General features: G+C 47.7%; 1 protein-coding gene across 2 annotated transcripts in view; it reads left to right on the forward strand.

Moving 5' to 3' along the window:
• The window catches only part of LOC139407293 (1-phosphatidylinositol 4,5-bisphosphate phosphodiesterase beta-4-like), a 170733-nt gene that overhangs the window by 82833 nt on the left and 63422 nt on the right, over positions 1–24478 (forward strand). For both annotated transcript variants that reach the window (XM_071150946.1, XM_071150948.1), the window contains exons 5-6: positions 16328–16408; positions 19979–20038. In XM_071150946.1, the coding sequence (XP_071007047.1) occupies positions 16328–16408; positions 19979–20038 (141 nt within the window). The remainder of the gene's footprint in view (positions 1–16327; positions 16409–19978; positions 20039–24478) is intronic.

The following is a 24478-nucleotide window of genomic DNA, read 5'->3' on the forward strand; positions in this document are numbered from 1 at the left end:
GGGTGTCAACATGGCGCCCATTAGAATTAGTGCGTCTCAAACAAGGTTAGCCTGAAACTCGATCTATGGCCTGTAGCTCTGTGTCTTTGTGCAGCAGTGACACAACTAATCCTACCCTAATGACGGTCCTCTCGCTGGACATGAAGACACAAACACACACATGTAGGGGCTGTCTCCTTTATGGCATTTAGAAATCATTGCGTTATTCAGGGCACACACGCCCACACACACAAAGACGTACACACACACCAGCATTTCCGTTAGTCGGTAATAGCCAGCTTCAGACAAGATACATCAGATACTTTTTTTTTTAAAGCCGAGAGAAGAAATCCCATTGCAAAATAATGATTTTTAGCCTCTTCATTAATGGAAAAAACAGTCGGTGTAAATACATTAGACTGGTCATGCTTATAGGTTAATTTGCATAATTTAGTGGAATTAAATTGCCGCCTGTGTACAGTATATTTGTTACGTATCTTATTTATCACACGCGTTGTTTATACAGATACAGAGCCTTTAATTGGAAAATTGGTCAGACAGTGCAAGAGCTGCAGCATCTGTAGCATCTTGTGGTGCTTTCAAGACGTCTGGGAACTGGAAAATACGAGGTCAAATCATGACCTCGCCAGGTCGCAGTTGTAAATGAGAACTTGTTCTCAACTAGCCTACCTGGTTAAATAAAGGTGAAATACATTTTTTTAATTATGTCAGTGATCTGTAGGTCGGAAAGTCAGAGCTCTAGAAAGAGGCCTGAGTTCCCGAGTTGGAATTCCGAGTTGGATGACCGTTCAAAATAATTTTTCCCAGTCCTTGTTCCTAGTTTTCTTAAACGCACTGACGTCGGTAGTTGGAGATTTCCAAGTTCCCAGTTGTTTTGAACGCGGCATCAATGTCAATGGAAGGCAGGCTTGATCAGCGCGTCACACACTACTGCAATGAGTCGGAGGCAGTATGGATTTTGAAAACATATACTTAAATTGTTTGAAACCTGAATGTTTTAATACATCTGAGACATGTCTTAACTTGGTTCAAATGAGCCTATTAGATCTATCTTTCAGCATTTCTAGTGGATATTGTCATCTCTGTCACATGAAACCGCTCGCATGTGCAGTACCCCTTTAACAATGGTGTTGTCCTACTAATTGCATTATGGAAGGAACATTCACACGTAGCCTCCTGCCTTGTGTGCATTGCTGCGGTTATAACGTGAATAAACCTTCTGATCTGTTGCATCAGCCTCATTGCTTTTTAACAGGTTTTTTTATGTATCCTGGGCCTGCTGGTTGTATGATTTTGGGATCTATCATCCCACAACTGTCCCAGAGTCTTTTTGGAATAGGCTATTTCTTTCTCGACAAGCTGCCCCATAGAATAGCCTAAACATTTCTACTATATAGGTAGCCTAAACATTTCTACTATAGTAAATTGACATTGGCTAGTGATTTTTCTGTTCGCTACTCATCTTGTTGGCTGAGGAAAAGTACATGTGGACAGTTATTCCAGCATGTTCAAAGTGAACATCAGAATTCAGTAAGGAAAACCACACATCGCTGCATCCTCGACTTGCATGTTCTGTTAATATGCATGACAATATTCTAAATGTGATTTCTGTCATTCTGAGCACCGTGGGTGGACGCCCTGATCAGGTCTCAAACACGATGCATATGGGTCTGTTACATTTCTCACACGTCCTGAAACCCTGATACACTCACACATAAGTAGGGCTATCTCCTTTATGGTACAATACTTCATGGTGTTAGTCATTAGAAATAAAGGCAAAGCCAGATACCGCATTGATCCACCACATTAACAAACTTTGTCATGGCGACCAAAAGTCGGATAGTCTGTTGTGAGTGTGTGTCAGTCTGCTGTGAGTGTGTGTATTAGTCTGCTGTGAGAGTGTGTTAGTCTGCTGTGAGTGTGTGTGTCAGTCTGCTGTGAGTGTGTGTTAGTCTGCTGTGAGTGTGTGTATTAGTCTGCTGTGAGAGTGTGTTAGTCTGCTGTGAGTGTGTGTGTCAGTCTGCTGTGAGTGTGTGTATTAGTCTGCTGTGAGAGTGTGTTAGTCTGCTGTGAGTGTGTGTGTTAGTCTGCTGTGAGTGTGTGTCAGTCTGCTGTGAGTGTGTGTTAGTCTGCTGTGAGTGTGTGTTAGTCTGCTGTGAGTGTGTGTTAGTCTGCTGTGAGTGTGTGTTAGTCTGCTGTGAGAGTGTGTCAGTCTGCTGTGAGTGTGTGTGTTAGTCTGCTGTGAGTGTGTGTCAGTCTGCTGTGAGTGTGTGTTAGTCTGCTGTGAGTGTGTGTTAGTCTGCTGTGAGTGTGTGTTAGTCTGCTGTGAGAGTGTGTCAGTCTGCTGTGAGTGTGTGTGTTAGTCTGCTGTGAGTGTGTGTGTTAGTCTGCTGTGAGAGTGTGTCAGTCTGCTGTGAGTGTGTGTCAGTCTGCTGTGAGTGTGTGTGTTAGTCTGCTGTGAGTGTGTGTGTTAGTCTGCTGTGAGAGTGTGTCAGTCTGCTGTGAGTGTGTGTTAGTCTGCTGTGAGAGTGTGTCAGTCTGCTGTGAGAGTGTGTTAGTCTGCTGTGGGAGTGTGTCAGTCTGCTGTGAGTGTGTGTTAGTCTGCTGTGAGTGTGTGTGTTAGTCTGCTGTGAGAGTGTGTGTTAGTCTGCTGTGAGAGTGTGTCAGTCTGCTGTGAGTGTGTGTTAGACTGCTGTGAGAGTGTGTTAGTCTGCTGTGAGAGTGTGTCAGTCTGCTGTGAGTGTGTGTTAGTCTGCTGTGAGAGTGTGTCAGTCTGCTGTGAGAGTGTGTTAGTCTGCTGTGAGAGTGTGTCAGTCTGCTGTGAGTGTGTGTTAGTCTGCTGTGAGTGTGTGTGTTAGTCTGCTGTGAGAGTGTGTCAGTCTGCTGTGAGTGTGTGTCAGTCTGCTGTGAGTGTGTGTCAGTCTGCTGTGAGTGTGTGTTAGTCTGCTGTGAGTGTGTGTTAGTCTGCTGTGAGAGTGTGTCAGTCTGCTGTGAGTGTGTGTGTGTCAGTCTGCTGTGAGAGTGTGTCAGTCTGCTGTGAGTGTGTGTTAGTCTGCTGTGAGTGAGTGTGTGTCAGTCTGCTGTGAGTGTGTGTCAGTCTGCTGTGAGTGTGTGTTAGTCTGCTGTGAGTGTGTGTCAGTCTGCTGTGAGAGTGTGTTAGTCTGCTGTGAGAGTGTGTTAGTCTGCTGTGAGAGTGTGTCAGTCTGCTGTGAGTGTGTGTTAGTCTGCTGTGAGAGTGTGTCAGTCTGCTGTGAGTGTGTGTGTGTCAGTCTGCTGTGAGAGTGTGTCAGTCTGCTGTGAGTGTGTGTATTAGTCTGCTGTGAGAGTGTGTCAGTCTGCGGTGAGTGTGTGTTAGTCTGCTGTGAGTGTGTGTGTTAGTCTGCTGTGAGAGTGTGTCAGTCTGCTGTGAGTGTGTGTCAGTCTGCTGTGAGTGTGTGTCAGTCTGCTGTGAGTGTGTGTTAGTCTGCTGTGAGTGTGTGTTAGTCTGCTGTGAGTGTGTGTCAGTCTGCTGTGAGTGTGTGTTAGTCTGCTGTGAGAGTGTGTGTCAGTCTGCTGTGAGTGTGTGTGTCAGTCTGCTGTGAGTGTGTGTCAGTCTGCTGTGAGTGTGTGTTAGTCTGCTGTGAGTGTGTGTGTTAGTCTGCTGTGAGTGTGTGTTAGTCTGCTGTGAGTGTGTGTGTCAGTCTGCTGTGAGTGTGTGTCAGTCTGCTGTGAGTGTGTGTTAGTCTGCTGTGAGTGTGTGTATTAGTCTGCTGTGAGAGTGTGTCAGTCTGCTGTGAGTGTGTGTCAGTCTGCTGTGAGTGTGTGTTAGTCTGCTGTGAGTGTGTGTTAGTCTGCTGTGAGTGTGTGTTAGTCTGCTGTGAGTGTGTGTTAGTCTGCTGTGAGTGTGTGTTAGTCTGCTGTGAGAGTGTGTGTCAGTCTGCTGTGAGTGTGTGTCAGTCTGCTGTGAGTGTGTGTTAGTCTGCTGTGAGTGTGTGTGTTAGTCTGCTGTGAGTGTGTGTTAGTCTGCTGTGAGTGTGTGTGTCAGTCTGCTGTGAGTGTGTGTCAGTCTGCTGTGAGTGTGTGTTAGTCTGCTGTGAGTGTGTGTGTTAGTCTGCTGTGAGTGTGTGTGTGTTAGTCTGCTGTGAGTGTGTGTGTTAGTCTGCTGTGAGAGTGTATCAGTCTGCTGTGAGTGTGTGTTAGTCTGCTGTGAGTGTGTGTTAGTCTGCTGTGAGAGTGTATCAGTCTGCTGTGAGTGTGTGTTAGTCTGCTGTGAGTGTGTGTGTTAGTCTGCTGTGAGAGTGTGTCAGTCTGCTGTGAGTGTGTGTCAGTCTGCTGTGAGTGTGTGTCAGTCTGCTGTGAGTGTGTGTTAGTCTGCTGTGAGTGTGTGTTAGTCTGCTGTGAGAGTGTGTCAGTCTGCTGTGAGTGTGTGTGTGTCAGTCTGCTGTGAGAGTGTGTCAGTCTGCTGTGAGTGTGTGTTAGTCTGCTGTGAGTGAGTGTGTGTCAGTCTGCTGTGAGTGTGTGTCAGTCTGCTGTGAGTGTGTGTTAGTCTGCTGTGAGTGTGTGTCAGTCTGCTGTGAGAGTGTGTTAGTCTGCTGTGAGAGTGTGTCAGTCTGCTGTGAGTGTGTGTTAGTCTGCTGTGAGAGTGTGTCAGTCTGCTGTGAGTGTGTGTGTGTCAGTCTGCTGTGAGAGTGTGTCAGTCTGCTGTGAGTGTGTGTATTAGTCTGCTGTGAGAGTGTGTCAGTCTGCTGTGAGTGTGTGTTAGTCTGCTGTGAGTGTGTGTGTTAGTCTGCTGTGAGAGTGTGTCAGTCTGCTGTGAGTGTGTGTCAGTCTGCTGTGAGTGTGTGTTAGTCTGCTGTGAGTGTGTGTTAGTCTGCTGTGAGTGTGTGTTAGTCTGCTGTGAGTGTGTGTCAGTCTGCTGTGAGTGTGTGTTAGTCTGCTGTGAGAGTGTGTGTCAGTCTGCTGTGAGTGTGTGTGTCAGTCTGCTGTGAGTGTGTGTCAGTCTGCTGTGAGTGTGTGTTAGTCTGCTGTGAGTGTGTGTGTTAGTCTGCTGTGAGTGTGTGTTAGTCTGCTGTGAGTGTGTGTGTGAGTCTGCTGTGAGTGTGTGTCAGTCTGCTGTGAGTGTGTGTTAGTCTGCTGTGAGTGTGTGTATTAGTCTGCTGTGAGAGTGTGTCAGTCTGCTGTGAGTGTGTGTCAGTCTGCTGTGAGTGTGTGTTAGTCTGCTGTGAGTGTGTGTTAGTCTGCTGTGAGTGTGTGTTAGTCTGCTGTGAGTGTGTGTTAGTCTGCTGTGAGTGTGTGTTAGTCTGTTGTGAGAGTGTGTGTCAGTCTGCTGTGAGTGTGTGTCAGTCTGCTGTGAGTGTGTGTTAGTCTGCTGTGAGTGTGTGTGTTAGTCTGCTGTGAGTGTGTGTTAGTCTGCTGTGAGTGTGTGTGTCAGTCTGCTGTGAGTGTGTGTCAGTCTGCTGTGAGTGTGTGTTAGTCTGCTGTGAGTGTGTGTGTTAGTCTGCTGTGAGTGTGTGTGTGTTAGTCTGCTGTGAGTGTGTGTGTTAGTCTGCTGTGAGAGTGTATCAGTCTGCTGTGAGTGTGTGTTAGTCTGCTGTGAGTGTGTGTTAGTCTGCTGTGAGAGTGTATCAGTCTGCTGTGAGTGTGTGTTAGTCTGCTGTGAGTGTGTGTGTTAGTCTGCTGTGAGTTTCTGTGTTAGTCTGCTGTGTGTGTGTGTGTCAGTCTGTTGTGAGTGTGTGTGTTAGTCTGCTGTGAGTGTGTGTTAGTCTGCTATGAGTGTGTGTTAGTCTGCTGTGAGTGTGTGTTAGTCTGCTGTGAGTGTGTGTCAGTCTGCTGTGAGTGTGTGTCAGTCTGCTGTGAGTGTGTGTGTGTTAGTCTGCTGTGAGTGTGTGTGTTAGTCTGCTGTGAGTGTGTGTGTTAGTCTGCTGTGAGTGTGTGTCAGTCTGCTGTGAGAGTGTTAGTCTGCTGTGAGTGTGTGTCAGTCTGCTGTGAGTGTGTGTTAGTCTGCTGTGAGTGTGTGTTAGTCTGCTGTGAGAGTGTGTTAGTCTGCTGTGAGTGTGTGTTAGTCTGCTGTGAGTGTGTGTTAGTCTGCTGTGAGTGTGTGTTAGTCTGCTGTGAGTGTGTGTTAGTCTGCTGTGACACTCCCTCACCATGTCCTCCCGCCCACGTTTCCCCTCTCTTACTCAATCAGGCCAGTTTGCTGGGGGATGGCAGATCTAGGACTGGATGTACCACACACACACACAGACACACGCCAAGATAAGGATCAGTAATCCCTTAAATGTAGTCTTCAGTGAGGGGGATCCCTCCATGGATAAACACAGAGGGAAAACAACCAGTCTTTTAACTAGGAGAGCCTGGTTACTTTGGAATACATTCCTTTGTGTATTAACTTAGTGTGTATTTGTGTGGCGCTGCTAGTTATCTGGCCTCCACCCTGCTAGGACTCACGAGAGACTGGGTGGGTGGAGAGCTTTGGTGAATCTCTGCCAAGCTTCTGGTGAATCTAGTACACAAACTGTTCATTGACACATTTTTGACATCTTGATTCAAGTTTGCTAGGAGAGGTTAAAAAGGCGTGAACATGGTTGTCTGATTTTAGCCTCTGAAACATTTAATGTTTAATGTTTAATTTCCCACTGGGAAAAGACGTCAGATCACCATCCAATTTTGGTTGATATTTGAGTTTACTTGTCAACCAACATATATCAACCTTGAAATAAACCACAGAGCTAGCTTGGCATGGCTAACTATGGGTGGTTGCTGGTAGGCTACAAGTGTAGAATAGCAATAGAATGACATGAGCTAGTGAGCAACGCTACTGATCTGTGTGTTTGTGGCTAGTGTTATGAGAAGTAGATCATTTATCAGGGGCTTGTTTTACTTCTCAGATAGAAAATAGTAGCAAGCAACTGTCCATGGTGGCCCTGGTTGACTGGCTTGTCTCTCTTTACATACCGTCTGTATTCACAGTTAACAAAAGAGATCATTAGCCAGGTTCTGAAAAGACCAAACCTCAACTCTTTGTTTAGAAAACAATGATCAACCCTGTTATGATTAAAGAACAGCATAATTCTAGACGAGCTGGAGGTCTCCCGTGGAGTTGGCTGTAAGTGTGTGTGTGTGTGTTGATAATAGCTGTTGCGCAGGCTGATAGGCTAATAGAAGGCCTGCAGGAGACGACTGTGTTGATTAACATGGCAGACGTGCCTCGCCGACACACAGACACACACATGCTTAAATATGCTAATCAGGAAGGATTCTTCCAGAGTCTGCTCTCAGCTCACAGAACCCCCACAGAGCAACAGATGGTGAAGAAGGGCAGTCTCTGTGTGTGTGTGTGTGTGTGTGTGTGTGTGTGTAACCTTCATTTAACTAGGCAAGTCTTATTTACAATGACGGCCTACCCCGGCCAAACCCGAATGATGCAGGGCCAATGCTGCGCTGCCCTATGGGACTCCCAATCAAGGCCGGATGTGATACAGCCTGGATTTGAACCAGGGACTGTAGTGACGCCTCTTGCATTGAGATGCAGTGCCTTAGACCTCTGCGTCCATGTGTGTGTTAAATATTTAACTGTACTAGAATGATTAAAAGGCCGCTAAAATATGTAAGATTGCTATCGGTATCGGGTTTTTTGGCAAGGAAAATATTGGATATCGGTATCGGCCAAAAATGTCATATCGGTGTATTTTTTTTTACTGCAGTGGGCTAAATCAGGGTCACAGAGTGATTCTGGTAGTTTTTACCATGTCAGATATAGAGTTGAAATTTATTACATTTGGCATCTGTTTGACATAGAAACACCAGATTTTCGTTTTTAAAATAATAATCTTTATTAATTATGAAAAATATGAGGCCAAAGAGGGCGCTTTGGTCATTGACTGCTACACAGCCCTTTTCTCTATGTCTTCCAAATATTGATCGATTGTATCTCTCTATGCATCATCTAAGTTCCTCAGACGATGTAAGAAGACCAGGTGTGTGACGTGCACGGGGATCTCTCTCATTGACTGACAACCATAATTGCTTTAGGTCAAAGGTCAATTTGGAGACTCTTAGTCTGGTGGTGTTGAGTCATCCCTCTGTCCTTAGGGACATGTTCGTGTGGGTGCGTGTGTCCTTCGGGACATGTTCGTGTGGGTGCGTGTGTCCTTAGGGACATGTTCGTGTGGGTGCGTGTGTCCTTAGGGACATGTTCGTGTGGGTGCGTGTGTCCTTAGGGACATGTTCGTGTGGGTGCGTGTGTCCTTCGGGACATGTTCGTGTGGGTGCGTGTGTCCTTCGGGACATGTTCGTGTGGGTGCGTGTGTCCTTAGGGACATGTTCGTGTGGGTGCGTGTGTCCTTAGGGACATGTTCGTGTGGGTGCGTGTGTCCTTAGGGACATGTTCGTGTGGGTGCGTGTGTCCTTAGGGACATGTTCGTGTGGGTGCGTGTGTCCTTAGGGACATGTTCGTGTGGGTGCGTGTGTCCTTAGGGACATGTTCGTGTGGGTGCGTGTGTCCTTCGGGACATGTTCGTGTGGGTGCGTGTGTCCTTCGGGACATGTTCGTGTGGGTGCGTGTGTCCTTAGGGACATGTTCGTGTGGGTGCGTGTGTCCTTAGGGACATGTTCGTGTGGGTGCGTGTGTCCTTCGGGACATGTTCGTGTGGGTGCGTGTGTCCTTAGGGACATGTTCGTGTGGGTGCGTGTGTCCTTAGGGACATGTTCGTGTGGGTGCGTGTGTCCTTAGGGACATGTTCGTGTGGGTGCGTGTGTCCTTAGGGACATGTTCGTGTGGGTGCGTGTGTCCTTAGGGACATGTTCGTGTGGGTGCGTGTGTCCTTAGGGACATGTTTGTGTGGGTGCGTGTGTCCTTAGGGACATGTTCGTGTGGGTGCGTGTGTCCTTAGGGACATGTTCGTGTGGGTGCGTGTGTCCTTAGGGACATGTTCGTGTGGGTGCGTGTGTCCTTCGGGACATGTTCGTGTGGGTGCGTGTGTCCTTCGGGACATGTTCGTGTGGGTGCGTGTGTCCTTAGGGACATGTTCGTGTGGGTGCGTGTGTCCTTAGGGACATGTTCGTGTGGGTGCGTGTGTCCTTCGGGACATGTTCGTGTGGGTGCGTGTGTCCTTAGGGACATGTTCGTGTGGGTGCGTGTGTCCTTAGGGACATGTTCGTGTGGGTGCGTGTGTCCTTAGGGACATGTTCGTGTGGGTGCGTGTGTCCTTAGGGACATGTTCGTGTGGGTGCGTGTGTCCTTAGGGACATGTTCGTGTGGGTGCGTGTGTCCTTAGGGACATGTTTGTGTGGGTGCGTGTGTCCTTCGGGACATGTTCGTGTGGGTGCGTGTGTCCTTAGGAACATGTTCGTGTGGGTGCGTGTGTCCTTCGGGACATGTTCGTGTGGTTGTGTTTGTCCTTCGGGACATGTTCGTGTGGGTGAGTGTGTCCTTCGGGACATGTTCGTGTGGGTGCGTGTGTCCTTAGGGACATGTTTGTGTGGGTGCGTGTGTCCTTAGGGACATGTTCGTGTGGGTGTGTTTGTCCTTCGGGACTTCCCTTCCCATTAGACATCAATAAATCAGTAATACTAATGATGACAGAAGGATGTACTGTCTGCTGCCGGCTGATGCTCTAATAGGTTTAGGCACTTTAGGAACATCTCTGTGTTTGTGTGTGTGTGTTTGTGTGTTGGCTCAAACACCAGACGTTTCCCACTCTCACACACTCCGTCTCTCCATCTCCCACACTCCGTCTCTCCATCTCCCATTCTCCCTCACTCCATCTCCCATTCTCCCTCACTCCGTCTCTCCATCTCCCATTCTCCCTCACTCCGTCTCTCCATCTCCCACACTCCGTCTCTCCATCTCCCACTCTCCCCCACTCCATCTCCCACACTCCGTCTCTCCATCTTCCACTCTCCCATGCTCCGTCTTTCCATCTCCCACACTCTGTCTCTCCATCTCCCACACTCTGTCTCTCCATTTCCCACACTCGGTCTCTCCATCTCCCACTCTCCCACACTCGGTCTCTCCATCTTCCACTCTCCCATGCTCCGTCTCTCCATCTCTCACACTCTGTCTCTCCATCTCCCACACTCCATCTCTCCATCTCCCACACTCTGTCTCTCCATCTCCCACTCTCCCACACTCTGTCTCTCCATCTCCCACACTCTGTCTCTCCATCTCCCACTCTCCCACACTCTGTCTCTCCATCTCCCACTCTCCCACACTCCGTCTCTCCATCTCCCACACTCTGTCTCTCCATCTCCCACTCTCCCACACTCGGTCTTACCATCTCCCACTCTCCCATGCTCCATCTCTCCATCTCCCACACTCTGTCTCTCCATCTCCCACACTCTGTCTCTCCATCTCCCACACTCTGTCTCTCCATCTCCCACACTTCGTCTCTCCATCTCCCACACTTCGTCTCTCCATCTCCCACACTCCGTCTCTCCATCTCCCACTCTCCCACACTCGGTCTCTCCATCTCCCACTCTCCCATGCTCCGTCTCTCCATCTCCCACACTCTGTCTCTCCATCTCCCAAACTCTGTCTCTCCATCTCCCACACTCCGTCTCTCCATCTCCCACACTCCGTCTCTCCATCTCCCACACTCTCTCTCCGTCTCTCCATCTCCCACACTCCGTCTCTCCATCTTTCTGTTGTGAAGGAAAGATGAGGAAGGATGACAGCATTCCCCTCCTGTACCCTCCTCACTAATGCCTCACATCATCTTCCTCTTCCTCTCTCATTACTGAGTCCACACACACACACACACACACATACACAGACAGCTGCCAGTGACTCAGGCAGCTAATGGAAAACAAACCTCAGATCCACACAGTTGTGTGTATCAGACCATGGGATTGTTCTGTGTGTTAATGTTGGCTGCTTACTCAATCAATCATGCCAGAGACTAGCAGAGAGTTGAGTCATTCCACATTAAGCCATAACCATTATTGTGATTGGTTTGACAGGCGTTTATAGAGGTTTTATTCATAATATAGTATATAGTTATGGGCAAGGGAGGTTTGATTTAACCCCTGTTTGTTTTTACATTTACAGATGCTGGATGACTGACTCCTGTAGGGAACGCTGTGGTTCCCCAGGTGTGCTCTTAGCAGTCCTGTTTGTATGTCGGTGCGTGTGTGTATGTGTGTTATTTCTTTTTAAAGAGTGTGGTGATGGATGGGGAACTCAGAGGAGGGAGCCATGCTCCAGTCAAAACCAACACACACACAAACTCAACAAACACACACACTTAGCAGATCTCCACTACGCACTGAGAGAGGAATGTAAAGTTATGAAAGAAGGGAGTCTGACAACCAGGGGTCTCCTTCTCTTCTTTCTCCAGACAAATATATGACTCCCACCTGCACTCTCTACCCCACTCCATCCAAGGTGTGTGTGTGTGTGTGTGTGTGTGTGTGTGTGTGTGTGTGTGTGTGTGTGTGTGTGTGTGTGTGTGTGTGTGTGTGTGTGTGTGTGTGTGTGTGTGTGTGTGTGTGTGTGTGTGTGTGTGTGTGTTTTTTTCACTGGTGGCAATGGTTTGGTCAAAATTCTTCTGATAATAATGGCCTGATCTGTCCCATAATGTACCTAGATTCCGTACAGAACCAGGCTAGTAATGACTAGCCATCATGTAAATTAGCATGCCCTTGCAGGGCTTGACATTCAGGTAAATGTGCCAGAAGGAAAATAATACCAGTCCGGTTAAGCGGATGCATTAAAAGTTCTATTTCATTTGCGGGCTGAGCAAGTAGCCTATAGACTCTACTCTCCGTACACATATAATTGTGTTGATTGTTTGGAGGGACAATTGGTAAATATGCCAAAATGAACACAGCATATGGGGCGGCAGGGTAGCCTAGTGGTTAGAGTGACCGGAAGGTTGCAAGTTCAAATCCCCGAGCTGACAAGGTACAAATCTGTCGTTCTGCCCCTGAACAGGCAGTTAACCCACTAGGCTGTCATTGAAAATAAGAATTTGTTCTTAACTGACTTGCCTAGTTAAATAAAGGTAAATATATTTATTAACGTATCAAGATAAAATATTGTAGTCATGCAACATGTGAATAGGAAACATTTCAAACCAAAGTAATTTTCCCTCAGTGCTCCGTTCTGCATACTTTGATTTGGACTCTACTCCGACCCTCCCTTGTTCCAATGTGAATGATAGTATGTATTTTGGACTCTACTCCGACCCTCCCTTGTTCCAATGTGAATGATAGTATGTATTTTGGACCCTCCCTTCCCTTGTTCCAATGTGAATGATAGTATGCATTTTGGACTCTACTCCGACCTTCCCTTGTTCCATGTGAATGTGAATTATAGTATGCATTTTGTATGTATTTTCCCTTGTTCCAATGTGAATGATAGTATGCATTTTGGACTACTCCGACCCTCCCTTGTTCCAATGTGAATGATAGTATGTATTTTGGACTCTACTCCGACCCTCCCTTGTTCCAATGTGAATGATAGTATGCATTTTGGACTCTACTCCGACCCTCCCTTGTTCCAATGTGAATGATAGTATGCATTTTGGACTCTACTCCGACCCTCCCTTGTTCCAATGTGAATGATAGTATGTATTTTGGACTCTACTCCGACCCTCCCTTGTTCCAATGTGAATGATAGTATGTATTTTGGACTCTACTCCGACCCTCCCTTGTTCCAATGTGAATGATAATATGTATTTTGGACTCTACTCCGACCCTCCATTGTTCCAATGTGAATGATAGTATGTATTTTGGACTCTACTCCGACGCTCCCTTGTTCCAATGTGAATGATAGTATGTATTTTGGACTCTACTCCGACCCTCCCTTGTTCCAATGTGAATGATAGTATGTATTTTGGACTCTACTCCGACCCTCCCTTGTTCCAATGTGAATGATAGTATGTATTTTGGACTCTACTCCGACCCTCCCTTGTTCCAATGTGAATGATAATATGTATTTTGGACTCTACTCCGACCCTCCATTGTTCCAATGTGAATGATAGTATGTATTTTGGACTCTACTCCGACCCTCCCTTGTTCCAATGTGAATGATAGTATGTATTTTGGACTCTACTCCGACCCTCTCTTGTTCCAATGTGAATGATAGTATGTATTTTGGACTCTACTCCGACCCTCCCTTGTTCCAATGTGAATGATAGTATGCATTTTGGACTCTACTCCGACCCTCCCTTGTTCCAATGTGAATGATAGTATGTATTTTGGACTCTACTCCGACCCTCCCTTGTTCCAATGTGAATGATAGTATGTATTTTGGACTCTACTCCGACCCTCCCTTGTTCCAATGTGAATGATAGTATGCATTTTGAGAAACACCTACATTAGGAGACCACTTTTGAAGTCTGGAACAATACAAAAAAAAAGCGAACATTTTTTAAGATGGTCATACCATGTATCATTTTGCTATTTAGTTAGACATTTTAGGACCACTAGGTATAAAAAATATATACAAAAAATATTTGATGAAACATTGAATTTGGACTTTCTGCCATTAGCCCATAGAAACACATTGAATAACACATTCATACATGGCAGAACAGAGAGTAAAACTAAATTGTAAAAAGGAAGTATGTTTTGAAGTGTCTGTCCTATATCTGAGAGTTATAAGAAAGCTCAGAAATTGGTTTTGATAAATCTTTACCCATATTTAACCCCTTTTTGGGTGTGTACAAAACGTCCATACTTCCATACATTTTTGAAAGTGGTATTGGGTGACCAAGGACTTGTGAGGCTTGTGGGGGATTGTAGAGGAAAACTGAGAACCCCATCGTGTTCACGAGACCCAAATGGTTCGGACAACAGAAAAATACTTAAATACATATATGTCATTTTGTCCTTGAAACATTTAATGTAAATACTGTAGGATTCCATTCATTCCTATGGAGGACTGCTCCTTCTGGGGAGTGCCAGTATGGCCAACCGGGGGCTTCAAAGCCTCTCACTGGCCAATACACAGCATCAGCCATCCAGGGTTTACATATATCATTCATTTTTGTACTGTGCAATGTACAGTGTAGGCTACATGTGATGTCAGAGTTTGCGAAACAAATGCCCCGTGATTGATACAAATCAGCATGATATAATTGTCAGGTAGTCCTACTTTGCAGTCCGCATTCAAATGGAAAGATTTTTGTGGAAAGCCTTTAGAAATTATCATTCAGACAGTGTATGATGACTGAAATGCGCATCGCAAAAATTCAACCAAGACTTCGGACCAAACCTTTTGAATACCTGGTCTGCATACCCATTGTTGCCTACCTGTTTGTGTAAGTCTTTATAATAAAGAAATAGCATATTGTGAACCAAAAACGAACATAACCAGCAACAGCAACAAAAAAACTAGCACCCTAGCAACCAATTAAAACACTGCCAATTCAAAGGGTCGCAATATGCAAGTGTTTTGGTTGTAGTTGTGTGTGAGGGGGAGGGAGGGGGTGTGTATGCGTTTGGGAGTAGGGACAGAGTGTTCCTAGTCAAATATTCCTTAAAAGCCATTTTAGGTTCATTAGGAGTAGAAGACAGCCAGGTTACCTCTTAACAGGAAGGAGAGCCCAGCATGATATTGTAGATACTAGCTATGACAGACATCTTTACAAGTTGAGTATAAGGAAAGGCCAGTTTACACAGCAAGGTGCACAACACAGATGGAAGAACAGGTGAAGGGTTGGTTTGAATTGCATTCTTGGTGGTTTCCAACTTCTCTAAATGTCAGGACTGTTAATTATTAGTCTGGGATTAGGTGACAATGGATCTGGGTGAATTTAACAGCCATATTTGCTCAGAGTAAGGGAGTTAGTGCTATTTTTGGTGTCGAGCAGCACATGTACTGTAGGATTTACATAATCTCACTGAAACACCACATCCTGCTGTGTGTGTGTGTGTGTGTGTGTGTGTGTGTGTGTGTGTGTGTGTGTGTGTGTGTGTGTGTGTGTGTGTGTGTGTGTGTGTGTGTGTGTGTGTGTGTGTGTGTGTGTGTGTGTGTGTGTGTGTGTGTGTGTGTGTGTGTGTGTGTGTGTGTGTGTTGCTCACTGTTTGCTTTAGCTCCAGATATAGTTGAGACTGCAACTACCTTCTACTCTGTCTTTCTCTCTCTCCTACTCTGTCTTTCTCTCACCTACTCTGTCTTTCTCTCACCTACTCTGTCTTTCTCTCTCCTACTCTGTCTTTCTCTCACCTACTCTGTCTTTCTCTCTCCTACTCTGTCTTTCTCTTACACACACATGGGCGCTCACTTAGAATGTGTCAAATATATGGATGGAAATGTACTAATGGAATGTAATCCAAGTGACTTTGCTATTACTCTGTCGCCAGCCCACACCTACTTACTCCCCCTTTCTCTTTCTTTCTTTCTTTCTTTCTTTCTTTCTTTCTTTCTTTCTTTCTTTCTTTCTTTCTTTATTTCTTTCTTTCTTTCTTTCTTTCTTTCTTTCTTTCTTTCTTTCTTTCTTTCTCTCTCTCTCTCTCTCTCTCTCTCTCTCTCTCTCTCTCTCTCTCTCTCTCTCTCTCTCTCTCTCTCTCTCTCTCTCTCTCTCTCTCTCTCTCTCTCTCTCTCTCTCTCTCTCTCTCTCTTTCATATATACACACACTCAGACACACACACACACACACACACACAGATTGCCTTTAGTTGTGAGCATGTGTTTCAGACTGATATTGGACAGAGTGATATTGGACAGAGTGGCCTGAAACAAGCCTGGCTATTTGACTAATAACAGTTTCAGGGATTTCAAACTGGGTTGTTTACCACATTAAGTACACTGTAAATATTGCACAGCTCTAACTATTAAGTTAGGGGTTTTGATTAGTTGGTTGGGAACTATTTTGGTATTTCTCAAAGTAAATATAACTTCAGACTCTTCCGTCTCCAATGTCATATAAAGTCACAGTAAACATGTAAGAGGAAGTGTGATACTATTAGCCAGGATAATTGCTATTTTATTATATGTCCAGCAGACCAGTGAGTGTTGCTTGCTACGTTAATCAGGGTTATGTTCTGTCACCAAGGTAACGGTTGGTTGTTGTGTGGTACACATTCAACACTTCCTGATATTCACATTCCTGTGTTTTTGTTTGTTTTAATGCTAGGTCCTCCTGTCCTGCACTCACAGGCTGTAGGTGTGTGTGTGTTTTGTGTGTGTGTATTTTCCTTGTGTATGTGTCTCCTCGCCTACGTGTGTTCTCCTTCACGTGTGTTACTTCTTTACAAATGAATTATGGATGCTGTTTATCTTGTTCCATAAGCCATGTGTGCTAGCTAGGTAATGGAGGGTGTGTAATGTCCTTGGATGTCAAATAAAACCTCTGATTGATGAGGCTGCTCTCTTATTAAAATGCTTCTGTCTTCTCGCAGGACCCGTTTCTGTTTGAGCCCAACTGTCTGGTAAAAGTGGACGAGTTTGGCTTCTTCATCACATGGAAGAGCGACGGAAAGGTACAGTCTCTCAACCAGAGCTGTGAATATAAACGTCTCTGGTCTCAACCTCTCACTCAATGCAGAGCCCTGTCTTAGTGTGTTCAGAGAGAGAAAGACAGTGTAATATAATGGAGTTTATTCAGAGAGAGAAGGACAGTGGTATAGAATGGAGTTTATTCAGAGAGAGAAAGACAGTGGAATAGAATGGAGTTTATTCAGAGAGAGAAAGATAGTGGTATAGAATGGAGTTTATTCAGAGAGAGAAGGACAGTGGTATAGAATGGAGTTTATTCAGAGAGAGAAAGACAGTGGAATAGAATGGAGTTTATTCAGAGAGAAAGACAGTGGAATAGAATGGAGTTTATTCAGAGAGAGAAAGACAGTGGTATAGAATGGAGTTTATTCAGAGAGAGAAAGACAGTGGAATAGAATGGAGTTTATTCAGAGAGAGAAAGAAAGACAGTGGTATAGAATGGAGTTTATTCAGAGAGAGAAAGAAAGACAGTGGTATAGAATGGAGTTTATTCAGAGAGATAAAGACAGTGGTATAGAATGGAGTTTATTTAGAGAGAGAAGGACAGTGGAATAGAATGGAGTTTATTCAGAGAGAGAAGGACAGTGGTATAGAATGGAGTTTATTCAGAGAGAGAAAGAAAGACAGTGAAATAGAATGGAGTTTATTCAGAGAGAGAAAGAAAGAAAGTGGAATAGAATGTAGTTTATTCAGAGAGAGAAAGACAGTGGTATAGAATGGAGTTTATTCAGAGAGAAAGACAGTGGAATAGAATGTAGTTTATTCAGAGAGAGAAAGACAGTGGTATAGAATGGAGTTTATTCAGAGAGAAAGACAGTGGTATAGAATGGAGTTTATACAGAGAGAAAGACAGTGGTATAGAATGGAGTTTATTCAGAGAGAGAAAGACAGTGGTATAGAATGGAGTTTATTCAGAGAGAAAGACAGTGGTATAGAATGGAGTTTATTCAGAGAGAGAAAGACAGTGGAATAGAATGGAGTTTATTCAGAGAGAGAAAGAAAGACAGTGGTATAGAATGTAGTTTATTCAGAGAGAGAAAGACAGTGGTATAGAATGGAGTTTATTCAGAGAGAGAAAAGACAGTGGTATAGAATGGAGTTTATTCAGAGAGAGAAAGAAAGACAGTGGTATAGAATGGAGTTTATTCAGAGAGAGAAAGACAGTGGTATAGAATGGAGTTTATTCAGAGAGAAAGACAGTGGTATAGAATGGAGTTTATTCAGAGAGAGAAAGACAGTGGTATAGAATGCAGTTTATTCAGAGAAAGAAAGACAGTGGTATAGAATGGAGTTTATTCAGAGAGATAAAGACAGTGGTATAGAATGGAGTTTATTCAGAGAGAGAAAGACAGTGGTATAGAATGGAGTTTATTCAGAGAGATAAAGAAAGACAGTGGTATAGAATGCAGTTTATTCAGAGAGAGAAAGACAGTGGTATAGAATGGAGTTTATTCAGAGAGAGAAAGACAGTGGTATAGAATGGAGTTTATTCAGAGAGATAAAGACAGTGGTATAGAATGGAGTTTATTCAGAGAGAGAGAAAGATAGTGGTATAGAATGGAGTTTATTCAGAGAGAGAAAGACAGTGGTATAGAATGCAGTTTATTCAGAGCGAGAAAGACAGTGGTATAGAATGGAGTTTATTCAGAGAGAGAGAAAGATAGTGGTATAGAATGGAGTTTATTCAGAGAAAGAAAGACAGTGGAATAGAATGCAGTTTATTCAGAGCGAGAAAGACAGTGGTATAGAATGGAGTTTATTCAGAGAAAGAAAGACAGTGGTATAGAATGGAGTTTATTCAGAGAGAGAAAGAAAGACAGTGGTATAGAATGGAGTTTATTCAGAGAGAGAGAAAGACAGTGGTATAGAATGGAGTTTATTCAGAGAGAGAGAAAGACAGTGGTATAGAATGGAGTTTATTCAGAGAGAGAAAGACAGTGGAATAGAATGGAGTTTATTCAGAGAGAGAAAGACAGTGGTATAGAATGGAGTTTATTCAGAGAGATAAAGACAGTGGTATAGAATGGAGTTTATTCAGAGAGATAAAGACAGTGGTATAGAATGGAGTTTATTCAGAGAGAGAAAGACAGTGGAATAGAATGGAGTTTATTCAGAGAGATAAAGAAAGACAGTGGTATAGAATGGAGTTTATTCAGAGAGAGAGAAAGACAGTGGTATAGAATGGAGTTTATTCAGAGAGAGAGAAAGACAGTGGTATAGAATGGAGTTTATTCAGAGAGAGAGAAAGACAGTGGTATAGAATGGAGTTTATTCAGAGAGATAAAGAAAGACAGTGGTATAGAATGGAGTTTATTCAGAGAGATAAAGACAGTGGTATAGAATGGAGTTTATTCAGAGAGAGAGAAAGATAGTGGTATAGAATGGAGTTTATTCAGAGAAAGAAAGACAGTGGAATAGAATGCAGTTTATTCAGAGCGAGAAAGACAGTGGTATAGAATGGAGTTTATTCAGAGAAAGAAAGACAGTGGTATAGAATGGAGTTTATTCAGAGAGACAAAGACAGTGGTATAGAATGGAGTTTATTCAGAGAGAGAAAGAAAGACAGTGGTATAGAATGGAGTTTATTCAGAGAGAGAGAAAGACAGTGGTATAGAATGGAGTTTATTCAGAGAGAGAGAAAGACAGTGGTATAGAATGGAGTTTATTCAGAGAGAGAAAGACAGTGGAATAGAATGGAGTTTATTCAGAGAGATAAAGAAAGACAGTGGTATAGAATGGAGTTTATTCAGAGAAAGAGAAAGACAGTGGTATAGAATGGAGTTTATTCAGAGAGAGAGAAAGACAGTGGTATAGAATGGAGTTTATTCAGAGAGAGAGAAAGACAGTGGTATAGAATGGAGTTTATTCAGAGAGAGAGAAAGACAGTGGTATAGAATGGAGTTTATTCAGAGAGATAAAGAAAGACAGTGGTATAGAATGGAGTTTATTCAGAGAGATAAAGAAAGACAGTGGTATAGAATGGAGCCATTGAGAGGTCTGTGTGAAATGAACCCTCCCTATAGAGGAGATACAGGCCCATATCCTCACTAACAGTTATCCTCGCTAACTACAGCATTTATCACCACTTATAAGGCAATGGTAGCCTATACCCTACTCCTGGCGAGTTAGATACTGGGTCTGCAGGCTTTTGTTCTAGCCCTGCTCTAGCACACCTGAGTCTTCCAATTAGGAGGGTTGGCTACTGATGGTTTAGGGTAATGCTGGTTGGAGAGGAAGCCCATTGTTATCCGTCACACCATTGTGATTTAGCCGTTGTGTAAGAGGATAGCAATGTATAATATTACTGTATCTCTCTAAGGTACTGTATGTGTCCTTGAGAACAGACATGTCTTGTCACTAGCTGTAGACAAAATGTCTATGGGACTTCTGGAAGTGACAGTCAGGTTGCTACAGTAATCAGACAAAGCTAGGGGAGGTGGGGTCGGAGTATGTCTGTTTTATTTGGCATTGACGAGATCTCTATTTTCTCTCTCTCTCTCTCTCTCTCTCTCTCTCTCTCTCCTATATCCCTCCATCTGTTTCTCTCTCTACAGGAGGGCCAGGTTCTAGAATGTTCTCTGATCAACAGTATTCGAGTCGGAGCCGTTCCAAGGGTGAGATTATGGAAACACAATTTCACCCCTTTCTATCCCTCCCTCCCTCTATCCCTCCCTCTATCCCTCCCTCTATCCCACCCTCCCTCCCTGTATCCCATCCACCCTCCCTCTATCCCGTCCACCCTCCCTCCCTCTATCCCATCCTCCCTCCCTCTATCCCATCCACCCTCCCTCTATCCCATCCACCCTCCCTCTATCCCATCCTCCCTCCCTCCCTCTATCCCATCCTCCCTCCCTCCCTCCCTCTATCCCATCCTCCCTCCCTCTATCCCACCCTCCCTCCCTCTATCCCATCCTCCCTCCCTCCCTCTATCCCATCCTCCCTCCCTCCCTCTATCCCATCCTCCCTCCCTCCCTCTATCCCATCCACCCTCCCTCTATCCCATCCTCCCTCCCTCCCTCTATCCCATCCTCCCTCCCTCCCTCTATCCCATCCTCCCTCCCTCCCTCTATCGCATCCACCCTCCCTCCCTCTATCCCACCCTCCCTCCCTCTATGCCATCCTCCCTCCCTCTATCCCATCCTCCCTCCCTCTATCCCATCCCTCCCTCTATCCCATCCTCCCTCCCTCTATCCCACCCCCATCCCTCCCATCCTCCCTCCCTCCCTCTATCCCATCCCATCCACCCTCCCTCCCCTCTATCCCATCCACCCTCCCCTCTATCCCATCCACCCTCCCTCCCTCTATCCCATCCTCCCTCCCTCCCCATCCCCCTCTCCTCCCTCCCTCTATCCCCTCCCTCCCATCCTCTATCCCATCCACCCTCCCATCCTCTATCCCATCCACCCTCCCTCCCTCTATCCCCCTCTATCCCATCCCCCTCCCCACCCTCCCTCCCTCTATCCCATCCTCCCTCCCTCTATCCCCTCCCCCTCCCCTATCCCATCCTCCCTCCCTCTATCCCATCCTCCCTCCCTCCCTCTATCCCATCCTCCCTCCCTCCATCCCCCATCCTCCCTCCCTCCCCATCCATCCCTCCCTCCCTCTATCCCCCTCCCTCTATCCTCCCTCTATCCCTCCCTCCCTCCCTCCCTCTATCCCATCCCTCCCTCTATCCCTATCCCCCTCCCATCCTCCCTCCCTCCCTCTATCCCATCCTCCCTCCCTCCCTCTATCCCATCCTCCCTCCCTCCATCCCACCCTCCCTCCCTCTATCCCATCCTCCCTCCCCACTCTATCCCATCCTCCCTCCCTCCCTCTATCCCATCCTCCCTCCCTCCCTCTATCCCATCCACCCTCCCTCTATCCCATCCTCCCTCCCTCTATCCCATCCTCCCTCTCATCCTCTATCCCATCCACCCTCCCATCCTCTATCCCATCCACCCTCCCATCCTCTATCCCATCCACCCTCCCTCCCTCTATCCCATCCTCCCTCCCCCCTCTATCCCATCCTCCCTCCCTCCCTCTATCCCATCCTCCCTCCCTCCCTCCACCCTCCCTCCCTCTATCCCATCCACCCTCCCTCTATCCCATCCTCCCTCCCTCCCTCCACCCTATCCCATCCTCCCTCCCTCCCTCTATCCCATCCTATCCCATCCACCCTCCCATCCCATCCTATCCCATCCACCCTCCCTCCCTCCCTCTATCCCATCCACCCTCCCTCCCTATCCCATCCTCCCTCCCTCTATCCCATCCTCCCTCCCTCCCTCCCTCCCTCCCTCTATCCCATCCCATCCCTCCCTCCCTCTATCTTATCCACCCTCGCTCCCTCTATCCCATCCACCCTCCCTCTATCCCATCCTCCCTCCCTCTATCCCATCCACCCTCCCTCCCTCTATCCCATCCTCCCTCCCTCCCTCTATCCCATCCACCCTCCCTCCCTCTATCCCATCCACCCTCCCTCCCTCTATCCCATCCTCCCTCCCTCCCTCCCTCTATCCCACCCTCCCTCCCTCTATCCCATCCTCCCTCCCTCCCTCTATCCAATCCTCCCTCCCTCCCTCTATCCCACCCCCCTCCCTCTGTCCCCTCCCACCCTCCCTCTATCCCATCCCCCTCCCTCTATCCCTCCCTCTATCCCATCCTCCCTCCCTCCCTCCCTATCCCACCCCCCTCCCTCTATCCCATCCTCCCTCCCTCTATCCCATCCACCCTCCCTCTATCCCATCCACCCTCCCTCTATCCCATCCTCCCTCCCTCCCTCTATCCCATCCTCCCTCCCTCCCTCTATCCCATCCCTCCCTCCCTCCCTCCCTCCCCCATCCCTATCTATCCCATCCTCCCTCCCTCTATCCCATCCTCCCTCCCTCCCTCTATCCCATCCTCCCTCCCTCCCTCTATCCCCTCTATCCTCCCTCCCTCCCTCTATCCCATCCACCCTCCCTCCCTCCCTCTATCCCATCCACCCTCCCTCCCTCTATCCCCTCCCTCCCTCCCTCTATCCCATCCCTCCCTCTATCCCATCCTCCCATCCTCCCTCCCTCTATCCCATCCTCCCTCCCTCCCTCTATCCCATCCACCCTCCCTCCCTCTATCCCATCCACCCTCCCTCCCTCTATCCCATCCACCCGCCCTCCCTCTATCCCATCCTCCCTCCCTCCCTCTATCCCATCCACCCTCCCTCCCTCTATCCCATCCACCCTCCCTCCCTCTATCCCACCCTCCCTCCCTCTATCCCATCCTCCCTCCCTCTATCCCACCCTCCCTCCCTCTATCCCATCCTCCCTCCCTCTATCCCATCCACCCTCCCTCTATCCCATCCACCCTCCCTCTATCCCATCCTCCCTCCCTCCCTCTATCCCATCCTCCCTCCCTCCCTCTATCCCATCCCCCACCTCCCCCTCCACCCCCCCTCCCTCTGTCCCATCCTCCCTCCCTCTATCCCACCCCCCCCATCCCTCCCTCCCATCCTCCCTCCCTCTATCCCATCCCTCCCTCTATCCCATCCCCCCCTCCCTCTATCCCACCCTCCCTCCCTCTATCCCACCCTCCCTCCCTCTATCCCACCCTCCCTCCCTCTCTATCCCATCCTCCCTCCCTCTATCCCATCCACCCTCCCTCTATCCCATCCACCCTCCCTCTATCCCATCCTCCCTCCCTCCCTCTATCCCATCCTCCCTCCCTCCCTCTATCCCATCCTCCCTCCCTCCCTCCCTCCCTCCCTCTATCCCATCCTCCCTCCCTCTATCCCATCCTCCCTCCCTCCCTCTATCCCATCCTCCCTCCCTCCCTCTATCCCATCCTCCCTCCCTCCCTCTATCCCATCCTCCCTCCCTCCCTCTATCCCATCCACCCTCCCTCTATCCCATCCTCCCTCCCTCTATCCCATCCTCCCTCCCTCCCTCCCCCTCCCTCCCTCCCTCTATCCCATCCTCCCTCCCTCCCTCCCTCTATCCCATCCTCCCTCCCTCTATCCCATCCTCCCTCCCCACTCTATCCCATCCTCCCTCCCTCCCTCTATCCCATCCTCCCTCCCTCTATCCCATCCACCCTCCCTCTATCCCATCCTCCCTCCCTCTATCCCATCCTCCCTCCCATCCTCTATCCCATCCACCCTCCCATCCTCTATCCCATCCACCCTCCCTCCCTCTATCCCATCCACCCTCCCTCTATCCCATCCTCCCTCCCTCTATCCCATCCACCCTCCCTCCCTCTATCCCATCCTCCCTCCCCCCTCTATCCCATCCTCCCTCCCTCCCTCTATCCCATCCACCCTCCCTCTATCCCATCCTCCCTCCCTCTATCCCATCCTCCCTCCCTCCCTCTATCCCATCCACCCTCCCTCCCTCTATCCCATCCACCCTCCCTCCCTCTATCCCATCCACCCTCACTCCCCCTCTATCCCACCCTCCCTCCCTCTATCCCATCCTCCCTCCCTCTATCCCATCCTCCCTCCCTCTATCCCATCCTCCCTCCCCACTCTATCCCATCCTCCCTCCCTCCCTCTCTATCCCATCCTCCCTCCCTCTATCCCATCCTCCCTCCCTCTATCCCATCCACCCTCCCTTTATCCCATCCTCCCTCCCTCTATCCCATCCTCCCTCTCATCCTCTATCCCATCCACCCTCCCATCCTCTATCCCATCCACCCTCCCATCCTCTATCCCATCCACCCTCCCTCCCTCTATCCCATCCTCCCTCCCCCCTCTATCCCATCCTCCCTCCCTCCCTCTATCCCATCCACCCTCCCTCTATCCCATCCTCCCTCCCTCTATCCCATCCTCCCTCCCATCCTCTATCCCATCCACCCTCCCATCCTCTATCCCATCCACCCTCCCTCCCTCTATCCCATCCACCCTCCCTCTATCCCATCCTCCCTCCCTCTATCCCATCCCCCTCCCTCCCTCTATCCCATCCTCCCTCCCTCTATCCCATCCACCCTCCCTCCCCCTCCCATATCCCATCCTCCCTCCCTCCCTCTATCCCATCCCATCCACCCTCCCTCCCTCCCCCTCCCTCCCTCTATCCCATCCTCCCTCCCTCCCTCTATCCCATCCT

The sequence above is a fragment of the Oncorhynchus clarkii genome, chromosome 4, assembly GCF_045791955.1.
Source record: "Oncorhynchus clarkii lewisi isolate Uvic-CL-2024 chromosome 4, UVic_Ocla_1.0, whole genome shotgun sequence".
NCBI classification, from domain to species: domain Eukaryota; kingdom Metazoa; phylum Chordata; class Actinopteri; order Salmoniformes; family Salmonidae; genus Oncorhynchus; species Oncorhynchus clarkii.